We start from the raw sequence: 20,331 nt of genomic DNA, 5'->3' as shown, positions 1-20,331 counted from the left end.
TACTTTCTTAGGCTTTTTATCTTGCTTATCATCAAAAAATATTTTAACTTTGTGGTAAGAATGAGGTATATTATGCGTTTCAGGAAAATATTAGAACCTCGTCTTAAGAGAATGTGAATATAGCTAAGATGGTGATTATCTTAATAACTAAAGGTCGGATGTGAATAACGTAAAGGATATTAGCTTACAACTGTTACCGAGAAAAGGGAAATAATCAAAATACCTAAAAAATCGATGCAGTAGGTCTTTGCTGTGACCCATTATGTAATTGGTCTTGCACCCTTGGGTGTCATTAACAGATATACAGTATACCGTATTGTTCTGGTTCTATTATCACTTACTAGTTTCATAAAGAACCATTAATGAAGACAGCTAGTGTTATTACTGTGTACACTGCATATAGGCAATACCATTACAAGTTGGTAAAAACTCGAGTGTGTTACTTAGACTCAGATTTTCGTCTTTCTGCAGCTTATTTCACGTTGCTCAGTGGCAGCATAGGGCAATATTAAGGCTCTACATCCTTCCCATGGCACTTCTTCTTGACAGCCATCATTTTCTAGTGTTAATCTCTAGTCATAGCTCAACATTCAAGATAGAGAGGTGGCAATTTTAGGCCACGTTCGAGAAAAACGAGTATTGTGATGATGCAAGATTCCAACCTGCTTGATTAGTTGATACGTAAAACAAACTGTCACTACCGGTAGGACATGATAGTGTGACGAGTGTAAAGGACCTACTGACTATGTGCTTATTAATGGTGTGTGTATCGTAGGTGTCGTGGATCCGGCTACGTGACCACCACCTGATCACCGTAGGCCGCCAGACCTACACCAATGACGAGCGATTCTCCGTCACCTACAACAGACACCTACATGTAAGTATCCCAGCCTACCTGTACATTAATCCGCCCTACTCCACTACATATTAAGGATTTTATATGTACTGTAGTTATTGTGTCAACGAGGTAGTTACCACTATTCAAGGTTAGCGTATACATTTCACACATTAAGAAATTATATACAAAATGTCGATATATAGTTACATTTACGGGTTATCTGAGAAAACTGAGATTATCTAACACCTAGAACCAACACGTAAGTACACACACACACACACACACACACACACACACACACACACACACACACACACACACACACACACACACACACACACACACACACACACTCCACATTTAAAGGGCGTGAATGGAATATTAAATGGCGTTTTGTTTACACTGTCCTTGCTATCATAGGAAGACTTATTCAACTTGGGGGACGCTTTTCGAGCTGGACGGGTCTGTGGACTTTTCCCACTGATAAGAGCTGCCTTACCTAAGAGAATCTTGTAGCAATTTTATAGCACAAAAGACACTAGGAACTAGGTTAGACAGGACTGGGGAACGAATATAAGCTGTGAGATCAAAGAATAAGTTAAGTTAACTTTATATAAATCATATGGTTTTAAATATTTCATGTCAGTTCTCACATGTTAAGAATAGGCAATTCAACTTCAGTGAAAAGTGCAACATAAAGTTTTGTTGTCATTTTATTCTTAGTGATAATAACCAATGCCATGAAGGGCTTCACTTATTGTAGCTCGTTCGCACTTCAGCCTGTGTGTGTGTGTGTGTGTGTGTGCAACAAAGTCTCTAGGTATTACCCACACCTACTGCTGGCCTACCCTTTGGTGGCATTACCAAAATCGGCCAGAGGTAACGCAGTAGACAATTACGTGCCGTGAAAAATTTACGCGGCCTTTGCTAGCCAGTGACTTCCTAATGTTCTGAAACTGGTTGTTACTTGTGTAGGACTTAGACTGTGATTTACAGTGGATGTTTTATGAAGAACACTGAAAATTTTAAGAAAGGGACGACCTGCTAAACTTTAAGTAGACATGGGACCAAATTCTCGTAGGGCTAGAAAGCTTACCAAAATCTCTGCCTTGGTTATTCATTCTGCAAATTCCACCTCACAATTATACACTATGCCTTTTGCAATATCAACACGGATTGCATAATTACCATACAACGGAGTACTGAAGCTCTGGTGTGGAAGGGGTGTTATTAAGCCTCCTAAACCGACGAAATACAAGCCATGATATCCTGCCGAGGTGGAGAAACTGGGCGGTGCGGCAGTGAGAAATGGTCGCCCTACCTCACAGTACATAGATCGCGGAGATACACCACGAGCTGGGGTCCAGGAGAAGGTCCGCAGATAAAAAGTAGCAGCAGCTATATTTGGACTTGTATTTCAGTGGATTTATTTTTTCTTCCTCTGTTTATCTTCCGTAAACTAAAGAACCACTACCACACGACTGCCAAATCGTCATTAAACGTGCTCCTAAGAGGTGTTTTGAAAGTCGCCAAACAAAAATATTTATCTCAAGCGCAAAATAACAAAAAATTGCTACAACACTACTACAATAAGGCACAAATTCCTACTGACCTTCAATCTCAAGATGTATATGTTAAGAAGGTTTCCTAGCATCTCTTCCTTGCAAGGTTATTTCTGTATCTGGTACGGTAATATAATGTCTTACTCATTTATGTACACTAGGTCTATATAAAAAAATACTAACATAATAACCCGTAATACACAAATTAAATCGTTTCGGAAAAGGCGCTAGGGAGCTTCTAAACCCACAAGAACACAGTTTCTCGGCATAGTTCAGTAATTTCGTAAACTACTCACTGTTTACATAATTTGGTAAGCCTCGTCTAAAAAGCCTTTGCAATATCAATGATGCACCACTGTGTTACTGTGTCAACATGTACCGCTAGGCGCACTTTAAAAAACCATCCAGTCATTTACCTTGCATGAAGGTGTGGTGTGCGGTGCTACCCAGTCCTGTAACCTAGTACTTGTATCTTCAGTTACGTTCTAACGCATTCATCACACTCCGCATGTCACCATATTCCTTTCACAGGTCCCTGGTAACATATACGTAGATTACAGAACTTAAAGACGATATCAGTCACTGTAATTAAGGTCCACACGGGTGGGTATTCATCGCAGCATACCCCAACCTCCACGGCATGATTTCCACTGATGCCCTGCCCGGAAGGTCTTCATTTCAGGGCTTCCATAGGCTCAGCTCATCTTGCCCTGGAGTCTAGTCAGTTTTACCTTAAATTCCTATGTTTTACCCTAAATAACAACACGACTTCGATTATATACGTAAAGAAATAAAAAATAAACTTTATATAAGAAGTCAAATTGGATGAAGTAGGTAAATAACTCCATATATTTAAAGAAAACAAAAATTAATAAAGGAATAGTAAACAAGTTTCTCTGTTTTATCTATTTCCATTAGAAACCAATTTCTGGATTCATCAGAACACACATCTGAACCAACGCGGCCCAACCGTTTCGGAACTAAATGTGGTGCTCAGTTTGAAGCTTCAGAGTTTTGTGTTCATTTCTATAATAGGTTTGCGTAATGTTCTTAATTTTCGACTGATTGTGACACAGTTTTCTTGTGTGCATTTTGGCTAAAAATTACCCTAAAATTATCCATCGTTATGCGTTACCCTAAACAGTTCCCTAGAAAGGGTCTGATTACTCTAGTTTGGGGTATTTTACCCTAAAATCGAAGCCCTGCTTCACTTTAAAAGGACAAAGAATGACTTTTAACATTGCGATTGCACCACATTTCTTCCATTATGCCTTCTTTCGCGTGTCAAAAGTAGTCTAACTATTTTTTCCAAATTGCCATCACACGTACTCACACGCATACTAGGGGAAAAAGTCCTGAGTTCGTTTTTCGTCACAGCCTCCCGTCAAAATCAGCTTGCAAAATGGCGGGATGTGGCCGTCTTGAATTTGGTACGTCACACCACAAGTTGTTATTCAATCCTTTAATCACACTCTGACAGCATGATTATGCACCACGCATATTATTATGCATCTTCTTCTGAGTAAAATCAGTGCAGGAAGGGCTGACTTCACCCTAGAAATTTCAAATGAGGAAATTTGTCGAAAACACTTCAGGTACACAAAACCATCTCATCTACAAGCCAGGTATACTTCCGTTTCCAGCGACACTTAGTTCCTGAATTATTTTGCATTTTTAATACAGCTATCAACAATTTAAATATCAAAAACCGATCTGTATCAGTTCACATTTGCATTTTTATTAATTAACGTGATATTTCTGAGTAACTCAAGCGACGCGGGGGAAATACGTGGCTGCAATAACTATCGTGCATCATGAAGTAGCCATGGCGCCAAACATGACTGACTTCGAATAAATTACTGCACTTTTTATGTTCATTTAAAGAACATTCATGATGTACTACGGGTCTCTGCTCAGAAGATGATATCCCACGTGGAACTTACGTAAAACAGGATTGGCTACAGGGCTGTGAGATCAAAGAATACGCTTATTAAATATCACTATACACGTCACCTAATCATTGTTTTAATAATCTAAGTGGTTTACGGTGAGAGAAAGGGTGGTGGTGTGTGGTGGTGTGAAGTGGGATCTGGTGTGTGGTAATGTGAGGTGGTATGTGGTGGTGTGAAGTGGTGTGCGGCGATGTGTGATGGTGTATAATGGTGTGTAGAGGTGTATGGCAATGTGTGATGGTGATGCATGACGATGTGTAATGGTTTGTGGTGTGATGTAGTATATGGTGATGTGTGGGGTTGTGTGGTAGTCCTCTGTGGTGCGTAGTGGTGTTCTGTGTTGCGTGATGGTGCTTTATGGTGTGTGGTGGTGTGTGATGGTGTGTGGTGGGTGGTGGTGTGTGATGGTGTGTGGTGGTGATACATCGTGTCATTTTGTTAGTGCAGTCTTCGTTATCAACTCTAAAACACACACACACACACACACACACACACACACACACACACACACACACACACACACACACACACCCACACACACCCACACCCACACCCACACACACACACACACACACACACACACACACACACACACACACACACACACACACACACACACACACACACACACACACACACACACACACACACACACACACACACACACACACACACACACACACACACACGTTTTTCCAGGGTTTTACCAAGTCTCTGCTAATTAGGTTTGTCAGAGGAAGCAATATTTTCAGGTTGCAATTCAGAAACTTCCAAAAAACTCAGCTTTCACGTGTACTTCAAGTTAGCCTCACATTTTAATTTTTGTACAACGAATTACTACCTGGTAGAGGTAGAGATTAACCCTGTAGTAAGATGACGTATTTATTTATTCATTTAATTATTTATTCATTTATTCATGTTTCCTTATGATGCTGTACTTTCTCGTAGTGAATCAATTACGGAAGCCTAGTTGGGGCTATACTTTTCCAAATTTCTCCTGTCCCAAAAATCTCTCTAAAATTTGTGGTTAAAAACAGAAAAACCATCATCGTACTGAAAGGTCAACAGCGAAACAAAATCGGTTCTTGAAGGGTAAATACTCATTTTTTTTTGGTAAAGCACTAACGCATTATGGTATAATCAAAATTATATCATATTATTTTGTTCTATTGAAAGAGATCTAGGAAATTAAATCGTCAAAGTTTTTTCACCTTGTTGCGGCTATGACTGAAGGGAAGGTTAAGCAGAACACCAATCCTTCTTCTCTTCACCGTCTATCGTACAGCACGGTAAACACTACACTACAAACATCAATTTCTAAGAACAGGCTTTTATTATTGTTATTATTATTATTATTATCATTATTATTAGTGGTAGTAGTAGTAATAGTAGTAGTAGTAGTAGTAGTAGTATAAGTATTACTGAATCTACTATTAAAATGTCTGAACACAAAGAAAAAACAGAACGACACTTGCTGGAAATGTCTTCTGCCTTACCGGACTTCTCTGTGATACTCCTAACCCATAGCCTCCTGTCGGTGGGTATTAGTGCCCAGAGAGTCATGTTTGAGGTGTACAAGGAAGCACCTCTCTTTAAACCACTGATAGATGCAGTACTAGACCCCGGACTACTCGTCTCCTAGCATATACCTGCAGACAAAGACTAATGTGTAATGGAGAGAGAGAGAGAGAGAGAGAGAGAGAGAGAGAGAGAGAGAGAGAGAGAGAGAGAGAGAGAGAGAGAGAGAGAGAGAGAGAGAGAGAGAGAGAGAGAGAGAGAGAGAGAGAGAGAGAGAGATGAGATCAGTCTCGAGTCTACCTAAGGAAGAATATATGAAAGTCCGGCTTCAGTGATACTCTATTTTTTTTTTTAAATATTTGGCAGCTCACAGTGAAATCAAAATGGCCCCTCCACTTTAATCTATAACTAACATTTAATTCTGACGTTCTTACTGACATTTAATTCTGATGTTCTATACCTACCTAAGCCAAGGAGACGAGCCAGTTAACTCACATTTACTTTGGTGTTTAAATATACGCATACCAGAAAGAGCAACGCCAGTTCATTCCCGTTTGTATTTTGTTTTTATCCATGTATACAAAAGACAAGGCCGTGCAAAACTCCCCGCTCCGCCTGGAAATTCATCAGAGTTAAAATTATGCAGGATATGACATTCTGTTGCATCAAAGGAGAAATTTTTGGTGTCGTTGCAAAGTGATGGAGGTGAGGGCTTGAAAATTGTGGCGGTGGAGAGAGGGGTGTGGGGAGGAAGGGTGAGAGTGAGGGAGGGAAGGGTGAGAGTGCGGGCAGGAGGAAGTATGAGAGTTAGGAGAGAGCTGAATGAGAATGAGTGGGAGCAGGAGGGAGGGTGAGAGTGAAGAAGGAAGGGATGGATGGTGAGTGAGGGAAGGGAGGTGAGAGTGAGCGAGGGAGAAAAGGTGAAGGTAAGGGAGGGAAGGTGGATGGAGTGAGGAAGAGTTGGGATAGATTAGGTGGAAGGGGAGGGACGGAGAGTGGAATGAGGGAATGAGGGATGGGAGGATTGAGGGAGGGTGATAGTAGGAAGAAGGGTGGAGGAGAGAGAGAGAGGAAGCGACGAGTGAGTGAGGAAGGGTGATTAAAGGAAAGTGATTGAGGGAGGGTGACAGAGAGGGAGACTGACTGTGGGAGAGTGAGGGTGAGTGTGGAATTTGAGAGTGAGTAAGGGTAAGTGTGAGGGGAGAGAGGGAGGGAAGGAAAGTTCAGGAGGGAAATGTGAGGGAGAAAAGGTGAAAGTGAAGGATGGAAGGCGAGAGTGAGGAAGGGTGAGAGAGGGAGAGAGGGTGAGAGTGGGGGAGGGAGGGAGGGTGTGAATGAGCCAGGAAGGGAGAGAAGGTGAGAGGAGAGCACAAGGGAGGGTGGAAGGGTGTGTGTATGAGAACTGGGAGCAGCAGCGTACCTGAGTACTTACCTCCTCCCCCTCCCCTCTCTCTCTCTCTCGCTCTCTCTCTCTCTCTCTCTCTTTTTGAGTATATATAAAATCGGCGCTTTTCGCTCGTCTGGAATGCGGTTGATCGTCCAAGAAAAAAGATGCGAAAAATCTGAAAAGTAACATTGTTTTAGCTGAAAAACATTCTTTGTTTTCCTAAGTTTGTTGTCATTGATGGAGGAAAGTGGAATGTTTGATAACGGAGAGAGATATTAGCTGAAAACACACACACACACACACACACACACACACACACACACACACACACACACACACACACACACACACACACACACACACTCTAATTAATCTGGCGGCTCCTGCTGCTGGTAAATACTGGTAGAAAATCTTGGGTACGATTAGAGAGAGAGAGAGAGAGAGAGAGAGAGAGAGAGAGAGAGAGAGAGAGAGAGAGAGAGAGAGAGACAGAGAGAGAGAGAGAGTACAGTACATGCATTCATGGGGCTGCGTTTCACCCCTTCATCAAAATCTCACATTATTAATAACATCGTCGTAAGGTATTATTTATCAACGTAAAACACATTGTCTTCTGTATGTAATCTATGTATGTATGTATATCTTTGTTAAGGCCAGTAGTGTACGGACGGACAGAAAAACACATGGAATTAGTAACATTACTGAGAACATGTCTAGCTGAGGGAAGCAGCAAGGAGATGGACGCTCTTCCCTCCCATCTAACCCCGGCACTCAGCAGAATTTCGCTTCAACCTTTCCTGTGTATATGAACCTGTGACTGGCAACTCTGTATAGCAATGAGTTGACGGGTGTGCTGTAAATGACGATATGTAATTATTATATACAGTTTTTGCATGTAATAATAGTAGTTTCATAACATACAGGTATACTTGAGACGAATTTCTGCAGTCAGTTGTACTTCAGATACATTAGGAGGAGGAGACAGGACCTAGAGATTCCTTTCCCCCACCCCCTGTTCCTAAAGACATCATGCAGTGCCATGTGTGTCGCAACCACCTGTAAACGTGACGAGTTTGGTTAGTGATGATGATGACGATGATGATGATGATGATGATGATGATGATGATGATGATAATGTGTTGTGTCAGTAATGCGTGTACTGTACGTGTTGCAGGAGTGGGCGCTACACCTGAGATATGCCCAGGAGAGAGATGAGGGCGAGTACGCGTGTCAGCTGTCTACACACCCACCCATGGTGTTCATTTCAACCCTGAGCATTACAGGTCAGTCGTACTACACACACACACACACACACACACACACACACACACACACACACACACACACACACACACACACACATGATCCCATTATATCTCCCTCACAGAGTCTAATTATGTAAAAAAAAAAATGCTTTGATGGCTGTTGAATTAGAGAAATTACGTATGAAGAGCCACAGATTAATTATTTTCTTGGTTGATTTAATGTGGTTGCAGAAGCGTCGAGTGAGATAGGCGGTGGTCCAGAGCGTTATGTACAGGAGGGTAGCTCTGTGGTGCTCAACTGTACCCTGCGCCACCACACCCAGCCACCGGAGTATGTCTTCTGGTACCATAACCGTACCATGATCAACTTTGACACCGCCAGGAAGGTTTGTTAAGCCCATGTGTGTGTGTGTGTGTGTGTGTGTGTGTGTGTGTGTGTGTGTGTGTGTGTGTTGGGAGGGGATGATGCAGCGAGGAGTGACATGTAGGGGTAACGGTGGCGTAGTATGTTGAAATACTTACAGAATCACTGAATACTGCCAACTACAAATTGCCTAACACCCTGGGTAGGCTACGAAAAGTCTTTCTGAAGACAACTGAAGAAGTCTGGAGGTATCATGAAAAACTTAAGAATTACGTCAGCGCAACGAAGGAGTTAACTACGTATCAAATATTGTAATTTCATTTTTCGAGTACTTGTTATACTCCTTCCACCTGTTGTTACTATCTGCGATCTCACTCCTTCGCTTGCTAATGCCTCTACTTCCTCCCAGCTGTCACACATGTCCTTCCCTCCCTCCCTCCCTCCCTCCCTCCCTCCTTCCTTCCTCCCACACATCTGTCCCTCCCTCCATCCTTTCACACATATGTCCCTCACTTCCTCCCTTCGCACACCTGTCCCTACCTACTTCACCCTTTAATACTCCTCAGTTTCTTCTTCCACACACGTTCCTAGAGGTAGTCTCCTCCTTCAGCTGAGCCTCATGTAGTCGATCGGCATAAATATAACCCTTCTTCTTATTGTTAGTAATCCAGGTGTGGCCTCAAATTGGTGTCAGTAAGGGACACCAGTAATGGCAGCATCCTCACTCTGCTGGTTGTTCGTCTCGCCGATGTCCTTTTCCTTCCGCTGCTGCTTCCCATCACTTCTCTTTTCTTATCTTTTTTCTTTTTCTTCTCTTCTCCTCACTTCTCTTTTCTTCTCTTCTCCTACAGCTTCTCACTCTTGTTCTTCTTCATCAGTAATCCGGTTTGGTTTCAGCTCTCCCAGTCCTGACTCTATTGCGGTAAAGCATAAATCTAATCCTTCTTCTTCCCCTCTTTCTACTTTAGCCAATTAACTCAGGTTCCAAACAGGTGTCAGTGCGTAACACCCGTGACGGCAGCGTCCTCACCCTGGCAGCTGTGGGTCGCACTGACTCTGGCAACTACACCTGCCTACCACCAAACTCCAGCCCGGCATCCATCACACTACACATCATAGCAGGTGTGTAAGTGTGGCTGCAGGTAGTGTTTTGTAGAACTTTAGAAGTTATGTTACTGTGGTATTGGTGTTATTGTGGCACAGGTGTTGATATAGGAACTGAAGCTTTTGAGCACCTGCACATTATAGCAGGTGGGTTTTGTGGCTGCAGGTGGTGTTTTATAGAAGCTGTGTTATTGTAATATTGGTGTTGTACCACAGGTGTTGCTGTACAAGAAGTGGTATCTGACACCTGTATTATTCTTACACAGGTACTCTGTTGTTGAAGGTGTATTTGTGTGCTAATGTAGCAGAGGTATTATTGTGGTCACTGCCATTGTGGATGGTGTAATACTGTGTCGCTATTGTGGAAGCCATGTTTTTGCGGAACACGTGTCACCACTATAGCCATGATCACTGGAGTCCTGAATATCATCTCTCTCTCTCTCTCTCTCTCTCTCTCTCTCTCACACACACACACACACACACACACACACACACACACACACACACACACACACACACCGTTGCCACATTAGCTATACCTCGCCCGGAACTTTGGCCGACCATACATACATATAAGCAGCAAACTTTGTGAAACATGGTGCTCTTGTTCGCAAATGTTGCCTCTGTAGTGATTTTTTATATCTATAACACCGCAAACTTGATATTCATAAGATGGGTATAAGGCCGTGAGAGGTACTGGACTCATCTAATGCCGCCTTTCCCTAGCCAGGTGACGCCCCGGCTGCCATGCAAGTGTCGGCAGCGAGGCAGACGCACCCATCAGTCCACCACCTTCTGCTGCTGCTGCTGCTGTTGGTGCTGTTTCAGTCTCCGAGCCTCACTACTGCACGCCTCACCTACTCCTCCTGACAGACTTACTTACATTTACCTAACACTTGTATATTACACACCGAGAAGTATGGTATAACCCATATCTAACCTCTCTTCCTTCAAACTCTTTCCCCCCCCTCTTATTTCCTCACTTCACGCTCACGCACATTTATATAAAGAAAGAGGAGCTTAACTTCTACCTCTTGGAACCCTTCCTATTCCTTCATGTTTTGCTAAAAGTTATACCTTATGCCCACTTCAATGACTCCTCTACACTGCTAATACTGTACATACCTCTATTCTTGTGTCACAAACTATCATATGTCTTCATTACTCCTATGCCCTTCTGCACTCGTTTTCATTCTTCTCCCATTTTCTCTTTCTGGCTTCCTTCTCCTGTAATGTCTATGGACATGGTTCCCATTTGTCACCGTCATTCCTTCCCTCCTGTCCCACCTTCTCTCCTTCTTCTTCCCTCTCGCATTCCCTCTAACTCCTCCACCCTGTCAGAGTTTGTTTCTCTCCCTCTATCTGCCTCTTTCTCCCACTGTCGGCTTTTATCCCCGTATTTCTCTTCCCACTCCCATATATCTTGCTGACTGTGACACAGCGGTACGGCGGCGGTGGTGGTGGTGGCGAGGACATCTCAGTAAGCCAGGCTGCTTGTCAACAGGCCGGGGGCCCTCCATCTCACATCAGCAGTGGCGCTAACAGGCTTCCGACACAGCAAAACATCACCGCGTCTTATCGTGTCCATCGTCAACATTGGAGACTTCCTAGTTCCTCTTCCTTAGCGACTTATTTTGTATATACCAGATTATTCTATGTTTTCTGTATCTTTCTGACATACATTCAAGAAATAGCATAAAGGAATGTATTTACTAAACAGATACGGAAGTAAACTGGTAAGGAAAATGTGCTGGGGAACCTCCTTAACATACGAACTCATTTCTGTGTCCCTCGTCACTGAAAATATAGCTGTTCGCTGGAAAAAAAAAAAAATAGTGTATGGTGGTGTCTTTGGAGCCTGACGTCAAAGTGTTCCATTAACTTGCAGATTTCGTGCTCCTCAGTGCTATGTGCCTGACACTTCAAAGACAACGTGGAAAGTATACGTGGCTGCCTAAGTCAAAAAGAAAAGCAAAATGAGTTCATGAAGGTATCTAAAGCATGTGCACTTAATAATCTCTTGAGAACAGAGATCCACAAGGCAAAACGATGTGTACTGAGAAAGCAAATAAAATAATGTTATGACTGAAGCCGTAAAAGCCATCCAAGACAGAGGTTCGTATTCCAAGTGATGGTGTATATTTCGTAACAACTCTTCGTTAGCGACTTATTCTACACATTATATCTCAAATAACTATTAATGACGCGAACTGTATGATACTTGACCACATGGCATACAAGAGAATGTTCAGGTGCAATGAGGGAAATAAATCGTTAAGAAAGAGGGCTTCTGAATCCTCCCATCCCACTCAGAATACGATCCAGAGACTCAAATGGCTTCTAGAACAATAGTGGCACCACAACATCACCGGACCCGCAGCTCCACTAGTGTCAGCTCCACCAGTGTCGGCTCCACTTGTGTCATCTCCATTTGTGTCCAGTTACAACATCCACCATCTCTTCCCCTTCCGTATCTCATGCGCTTCAGGCCTGTGCCACGTCATCCTCACTTCCTTTGTGGCAGCACACGCTCAAGTGTCACTGTAATGTATAAAGGTGTGAGGGAAATACAGTAAGATATGACAAGTACCTGTGAAAGAATTTGCTATGGTTGCCATTCACTCAGACAAATTTTACAGAAAACTTCGTGTATCGTTGATGACACGAGCAGAGTAAACCATTACTGAAAATAAATGCTAGTATTCTACATATTAAAGAGAGGTGTGCGAACCTTTGCCTTGCATCAGTCACTCTACTGACCTATTAAAAAAAAAAATTGGACGTGGATACCCATGATGAAGTGTGTCATTTTGCTCAGAAACAATGAGTCACAATTTCTCCCTCCCACTGTGTGCCCTTGTGGATCTCATGGGAGTAAAACACTGAGGAGAGAATACAGCGTGTTGTGTCAGTCTTCGTCATAAACATAATATACGAGTGATATTATCGTCCACATACTCGCTGGCCAGAAAATGTGTAGTTACAGCCTAGCCAGTATGCCGTGGAAAATATATACTAAAATATACTCCCTGTACATACGCTTACTTAGATGATGTTTCTCTGCCAGCTTCTGTGCGTGTAAATATTTATAAATGTACGGAATTCTGTGTACACTGTTAATAAAGCTTCCCGGGAGAAGACCCATCTCAGAGGAGGTACTGTTTAAGTGGTTTGGGAGACTTCGTAACACTTCTCTCTTAGTGATTTATTCTGCATTTAACATCTCTCTATCTTGTATATAAATGATGCAGACTTGTCGACATTGTATCAGCAACATTCAAAATAATGTTGGGGTGTAACTTGTAATAATAAATCGCTAATTAACAGGGGCAACGGAGCTTCCTATACCACTTAAAATGCTGTCCAATAATCCACCACGAGTCACCTCACACTCTTACAAACAATCCTACTTCAGACCTCAACCCAAAGTAACAGATTTTATCATTAACATAATCTGTATTTTGGTAATGAATTTATTGGATGTTCCCGGTGTTAGGTTTGGTAAACAAATGAATAACAGATGTTTGTGTCATCAGATATTGCCAGATTTGTACCTTATCCATTGACACATATGTGGCTGTATGTAATTATTGCTTCTTGTTCCCCTTCCCTCCCTATCACACCATGGTTAAACCACATCAACTTCCCTTCCACACCACACCACACCACACCACACCACACCACCTCACACCACCTCATGCCATACCACACCACTCCACATCACTGCATACCCCACAACACCTTTCCACCTTTTAACACCACCACCTCCTGCCACCCCACTCCACCCAGACGCCCCCACCCGCTCCACTTTACATTCCAGCGGTTGACGCGGCCTTACATAATATACAGTATATTCCAGCGACATGAGGGTTGCTGGGTCGTTTCTAAGTGGCTTGGGGAGATTTCGCAACACGTTTTCCTTAGCGCTTTATTTTGCAGTACTCTCTTGTATGTTACTGATGAAGATTATGTTGATATTAAAGCCATATAAATAACCAACAATAGAATGTTAAGACCTAATAAGAAAAGTAAATCGCTGAGGAAGAGGTGCTATGGTCTTGTGCCATTTAGAATACGGCCCTATGACACCCACGTGGTTACCCAAGGCAACCAGCCACAGGGGTAACCTGGGGTGACCTGACACAATTCATTTGTTGATTGCCATAATATCTGTTTGTACTGCATTTTTGCCAATTTCAGGTGATTATATTCAGCTTTTGAGGAACTTTTAAAACTCGAGTGGTTTTTATGTACAACTTTGATTAACTCTTCGATATAGGAGGCTGTTCCAAAGGTTTATATGATCACGTGGCAGAGGAAATAACAAAGGTCAGAATTACGTCATCATGGAGAGTGAAGGCTGGGTGCAGGAGTGTGAGGGTGTGTTTTAGGTGTAGTGTGTTGTGGCGGGATGAGGGTGTGGTGTGATGGGATGAGGGTGTAAGGTGGTGGGATGAGGGTGTGGTGTGGTGGGATGAGGGTGTGGGGTGTGGGATGAGGATGTGGTGTGGTGGGATGAAGTTGAGGTGTGGCGGGATGAGGGTGTGGTGTGGTAGCGTGAGGGTGTGAGGTGGTGGGATGAGGGTGTGGTGTGGTGGGATGAAGTTGTGGTGTGGCGGGATGAGGGCGTGGTGTGGTGGGATGAGGGTGTGGTGTGGTAGCGTGAGGGTGTGAGGTGGTGGGATGAGGGTGTGGTGTGGTGGGATGAGGGTGTGGGGTGGTGGAATGAAGGTGTGGTGTGGTAAGATGAGGGTGTGAAGTGGTGGGATGAGGGTGTGGGGTAGTGGGATGAGGGAGTGGTGTGGTGTGGTGTGGGAAGGATGAGGGTAAGGGCGAGGCAAAGGGTTAGAGTGTGGGTGAGGGTGTGGTGTGTTGTGGTCTGCTGGGGTTGTGAAGTGGGTGGTGGTTTGGTGTGCCGTGGTGTGGTGTGGTGCTGTTTGGCGTGGTATGGTGTTATAGTGTGGTGTAGGGTGGTGTGGTGATATGTGGTGTAGTGTTGTGCTGTGTGGTGCGGTGTGGTGTTGCAAGGGACTGGTAAGGGTGAGGTAGTGGTGTAAGGATGTAGTGTGTGTGGTGGGTTTGCATGAGATGTCGTGTTGATCGTGACAGGCATTGTAACAAACTATCTCTCTAGGTCATAACAGAACTGTCTTACGTTAATAAAACTGTCTTACTACGTTACACACTATTTCATTTACTACCACGCGAATGAGAAGGTTGCTACACAAATATGAACCAAGCAATTACCTCCCCTCGCAATGGTAGGCGAGATAGAGACACAACTTAGAGCCTGAATTCTTTCTTTTCCCATCTTCAAAGAGACTGAACAAGAAGTGTGGCCCGAAAAGTTAGTGTAAAAGAACTGAGGCTCTTGTCTCACTCCCATCCAACATTTCCACCTGTCGCACTGAACCATCTACCTTACCTCCTCTCCTCCAACAGCTCCTCTCTATGGTTATAACTACACTACCAGACAACGACAAGGAGTGCATAGAAAATTCCCATCTTTTCACCACTTTCTAAGGGTCGTACTCGCGTGAATATTATGTTTTTCTGTCATTCCTTCTCTACCAGTTTGTTTCAGATCATGAAGCCTTAATTTTGTGAAGGATGTTAGGATGCTTTCGTACACTGTTTCGATATTAGATGGATATGAATTGCACATGTATTTTCGAGCTGTATTACACACCCACACCCACACCCACCCACCCACCCACACACACAAATCTTTAAGGAAAACGTGCCAGGAAGACTCCGAAGCAGCCATATACAGCATCACTAAAATACTTTAAAACCACAAGAAGCCAAAGACAGAGGAAATATTACTGCATCACTATAATAAACCCCACAGCAAAAACAGTCAGGAAATTAAAAAAGAAGATTCTGCAGTAGAAGAGAAAAGAATGTTAGAGGAAAATGTGACTGGAATGTACACCATAAAGATTGTAAATAGACAGACAGATAGATAGATAGACACAGATAGACAGACGTATAGATAGATAGACAGAGATTGATAAATAAGTAGATAAATAAATAGGCAGAGAGATATTAGAGATATGTTGCCTTGGAAACCACAGGACAGAGAGAGAGAGAGAGAGAGAGAGAGAGAGAGAGAGAGAGAGAGAGAGAGAGAGAGAGAGAGAGAGAGAGAGAGAGAGAGAGAGAGAGAGAGAGAGAGAGAGAGAGAGAGACTGACTTCGAACTTAACCAATGACGGGACGAAACTTTACGTTGACGTGTTTGAATCCTTGCTGGAGTTGGGAGGAAAGGGGTGGAGGGGGGTGAGGTGAGCAGGGAGAGAGAGGGGAGGATGTGTGGCAGGGGGGGGTGGGGGTGAGTGGGAGGAGGGGGGGGATGGAGAGGGAAGGAGGGGAGGGGGAGAATGGTTGGAAAGATCGTTATGGTGGCTGGGTTGGATTAGTGCTGGCTACACATTAAGAGGACGCTCTGAGGAGTGGGTTCGAGCACCACCGACTGCCACTGAGTTTGTGATGGTGGACGCTCACATGCTAACGCTTTGGCAGCAATCGAATCAGCAAACCTACACATATCGCTGTCTACGTCAACTGTCTTCTGTGTCACTGTCTGTCTCTTGTCTCTGTCCTACCCTACTCCTGACCCCCTCTATGACTTTACCATTTAGATCGTTATGAATGAGAGAGAGAGAGAGAGAGAGAGAGAGAGAGAGAGAGAGAGAGAGAGAGAGAGAGAGAGAGAGAGAGAGAGAGAGAGAGAGGGGGTGATAGGCGAGGGGGAGGATGTGGAGGGTGGGGAGGGAGAGAAAAGAGGATAAAGGGTGTCAGTGCTCAACATCCACCCCACCCCACCCCGTTTTCTCTCAACACCTTCCCCCTCCCGGTTTACTGCATTTTATCTTTCCCCAGGACGAACTAGGTTATCTCTGTTGACCATTTAATCCACCCGAGTCACGGTATATCAACACGGGCAAAATATTTCACACTGTCCATGCGGAAACTTCATTTACGCTCTGGTGTGTGTGTGTGTGTGTGTGTGTGTGTGTTGGTTGTCTCTGCTTGTGTACTGGTGCTACAAGTCTTTCACAGATTAATTACATTTCATTACATCTAGCTCTCTGTACAACTGTTAATCTCGCGTCACCAGCTTGAATAAATCTTCACTTCCACGGGAGAACAAATACCTGTCTCAGTGATATGCCAGGTCCATCCTTCTGCGTCTGGAGTCATTCAACATCCATCCAGTCGACTTACCACTCATATGTGAGGTGTGGTTCAGTTTTACCCTGATGAATTAAATGGATGACAAGATGGCTGAAATTATGTCTCATCACTAAGGCTGGGTCGGCAGGAGGGTTGAAACTATAGAGGGTAGAACCCAAGGCTGACACCAGGTCATCCCGCCAGAGATGAACCCGGGTCTAGAGAGAAGCGTGCACTAGATCAGGTCACGACGCCTGTGTTGGTCTTCCGTAACATCCAATCACCAGGACTACTACAATGTTTATTTTTCTACCCTAATTCAAATCCCAAACCCCGTGCAAATTAGTTGATGGTCAGTGATAGTGCGGTCAGATAGGAGGGTTGATTATCTCATTACCAAGGAGACTTATTCCTTTCTCATAACATTAAGCTCATCACATTTCATGCAACCAAGGCAGTTATGGGAGAGGACCACTTTCGTCAGGTAAAAGCAAACTCTAACGCCTACTATGTCGCCGAATAAAAGCAGTTGTTGACAATGTGAAACTGACAATACTAGCTTCTCAATTATGACTGTCATTGGCAAGACTTTTATGTGTTGAAAGATCAGCTGACGTAAACTGGGCTTTTAAAAATAATCTGTGAATAAAATCGGCTGGAGAGAGCAGTAACAAAAGAAAAACACACGTCAGGGGAGTGAAGTGGTTAACTAGTGTCTCTGATGAACAAGTTTAAATTCCCTCATTGCACATCAGTCTAACATCAATATTTACTCAATTTTCCATATGCTGCAACGTTGGGAGTGTTGTCATAGGATAGTGCAGTGACCTCGTGTTGTGCAATATATCTCTCAGCGCAACACTGACACACAAACTCTAACAGACTGTGCAGCTCAACGCTATATACGTCGTACACATCGTGGGCTTGTGGAATGACGGTGTATATTACTTAGTATTATTTGGGACAGTGACTCTCTCTCTCTCTTTCTCTCTCTCTCTCTCTCTCTCTCTGTAGTTGAGAAAGGTCAAAGGAGTGGTCAGACGGTAGGTTAAGACTTAGCATTTTCGAGTGGTTATTTTTCGTTGGTGCTATTTTTACCCTAGCCTGTCACATTATCTTATATTTACTCTAACTGTGAGGTTGTGGAGACGACGACGAAGACGCAAGATAAGATTACCGTATTAAGGTAAGGTAAAGTGTCTAAGTAATGAAAAGTAAGGCAATGCAACTCTAAGTAAGGTAAGGTAATGTAAGGTAAGATAGGGTAAGCCAGGTACGGGTAGGTAAGGCAAATTTGGTAAGGTAAGTAAGATAAGGTAACATAAGGTAAGTTGGCTTGGAGAAGGGATGTAAGGTAAGGTTAAGTAAGTCGGTAAGGTAAGTAAGATAAGTAAATAAAGGTGTCTCTATTAATTTCATATTCGAAAGACGTGAAAATCTTCTACGTCCACCATCTCAAATGATCCTAAGTTTGCAGACACACAAACCTGTAAATAATTAGTAAGATCTGAATTATATTCCTCTCCTTGATCCCAGAGTTTAGCTTAATAGGACAGTGAAGTTCAGAATCGCCAGTTAACCCTTTCAGTACGATGACATCTTATGTTAGTTTACTCTAACAACCGCCAGACAATTTTATTCAAGTTTAAGAAGTGAAAGATTAAGGAGATAAAATTCTTATCCTCTGATGTGCAAAGAGATTTTTTTTTAAATAGAAGGTGAACAGAGAAAGGAAAAAATAATTCCATACACCAGATTAGTGTCCTCGATTCATAAAAAAATGCGTAACAGTTGGAGCTGAACTGCTGCAGGTTGACGTTTGAAGGTAAAAGAAAATAATTGCCTTGTAATAGCCAATATTAAAAGGAAGAACACACATCTTGGTGAAGGCGATATCCACAGTGTTGACGGTGTGTGTGTGGTGATCGTCAGGCCAGGGAGACTAAAGACGGGACCGTGATCACATATCATTCCTCAGTACCATTTTAATATATAATACCCTGAGCACGAGAACGCCTTTTTCATCTTATTCTAGCTAATGTCAAAGTATCTTACGCTACTTAGGAGGGAGCTCTGGCACTGAAGATACTGGTGACGACTATATCTCACCTCTTCAGTGCCAAAAGTCTTCCCTGAGTTGGATAAATTCGCCTGGAGATAACAAGAATTAAGTATAAAGAAGTCTAAGTAGTAGTTAACAGTGACCATCTCTTATTCATTCCTCAACACCAGATTAAGATTTCACCCAGGCAATCAGTTCGGTGTTCTCTTCAGTCCTTTCTCTCTCTCTCTCTCTCTCTCTCTCTCTCTCTCAGGTAGGGTGGTCACGTTGTGTTGGTCAATAACCGCGGCCTCCAATCTGGTTAATAACAAGACCTTGGCCGGCCCTCTGGCAGGAGCACGCATAGGATCAGGGGCACCGACGTGGAAGAAAGAAAGGAAGGAAGGAAAGAAGGAAGGAGGGAAGGAAGGAAGGAAGGAAGGAGAAAGGGAAGGAAGGAAGGACAGAAGGAAGGATGGAAATAAAGGATCAGGAAAGAACTGGTCGGAACACGGACTGTACGCACACATGTAATAAATATACTGTACTGTACATGCATAAACACATACACACAAACACTTGTGCATGTATAGGCATACAATCATGTACACAAACACAAATGTACATACAGATGTGTAGACACACATGTACACACAAACAGATGTACGTTCCAGAGTAAAAGTGATGCTATAATTATCAGTGTAGTATCCCTTGACATTAACAGGTAGCGATAGCACTGCCTGTGCACGCGCGCGTGGTGTGTGTGTATGTGTGTGTGTGTGTGTAATAAAATTAGGCAAATGAAAAGTAGTAAATGATTGAATTATCAAATGTACCTAATAATCATTGTAGTGCGTAAGTGAAAGCTATTAGAGCACAATATATGCTCTTGCGTAGTGCTGTAATTGTATTCAATTGCAGTTTTGTAACTCTGTTAATTGGTTGCTAATTATACACTGCATACAGCCACTCCATCCCTCCCTCATAACCCCGTCTCTTTATCTCTCCCCCACCTCTCTCCTCTTAAAATCTCCCTTCCATATCCCCCCTCTCTCTCTCCCTTCCTTCTTTTCTCCCCCTCTTGCAATTTCCCTCCCTCACTCCTACTTCTTCCTCCACTCT

The 20,331-nt window shown here is 43.2% G+C and overlaps 1 protein-coding gene across 1 annotated transcript in view; it reads left to right on the top strand.

Annotated features, from left to right (window-relative positions):
• LOC145392044 (uncharacterized) overlaps nucleotides 1–10,860 on the top strand; it is a 32,491-nt gene extending 21,631 nt beyond the window's left edge. Inside the window, exons 4-8 of the mRNA XM_080266501.1 lie at nucleotides 776–877; nucleotides 8,432–8,540; nucleotides 8,754–8,908; nucleotides 9,879–10,008; nucleotides 10,721–10,860. Coding sequence (XP_080122627.1) covers nucleotides 776–877; nucleotides 8,432–8,540; nucleotides 8,754–8,908; nucleotides 9,879–10,008; nucleotides 10,721–10,860 — 636 coding nt within the window. The remainder of the gene's footprint in view (nucleotides 1–775; nucleotides 878–8,431; nucleotides 8,541–8,753; nucleotides 8,909–9,878; nucleotides 10,009–10,720) is intronic.
• The last annotated feature ends 9,471 nt before the right edge of the window (nucleotides 10,861–20,331 follow it).

This window comes from Coenobita brevimanus, chromosome 21 (genome assembly GCF_032717465.1).
Source record: "Coenobita brevimanus isolate Jiangsu-jjx chromosome 21, ASM3271746v2, whole genome shotgun sequence".
In the NCBI taxonomy this organism is placed as follows: domain Eukaryota; kingdom Metazoa; phylum Arthropoda; class Malacostraca; order Decapoda; family Coenobitidae; genus Coenobita; species Coenobita brevimanus.
This window is presented reverse-complemented; position numbering and strand designations above follow the sequence as displayed.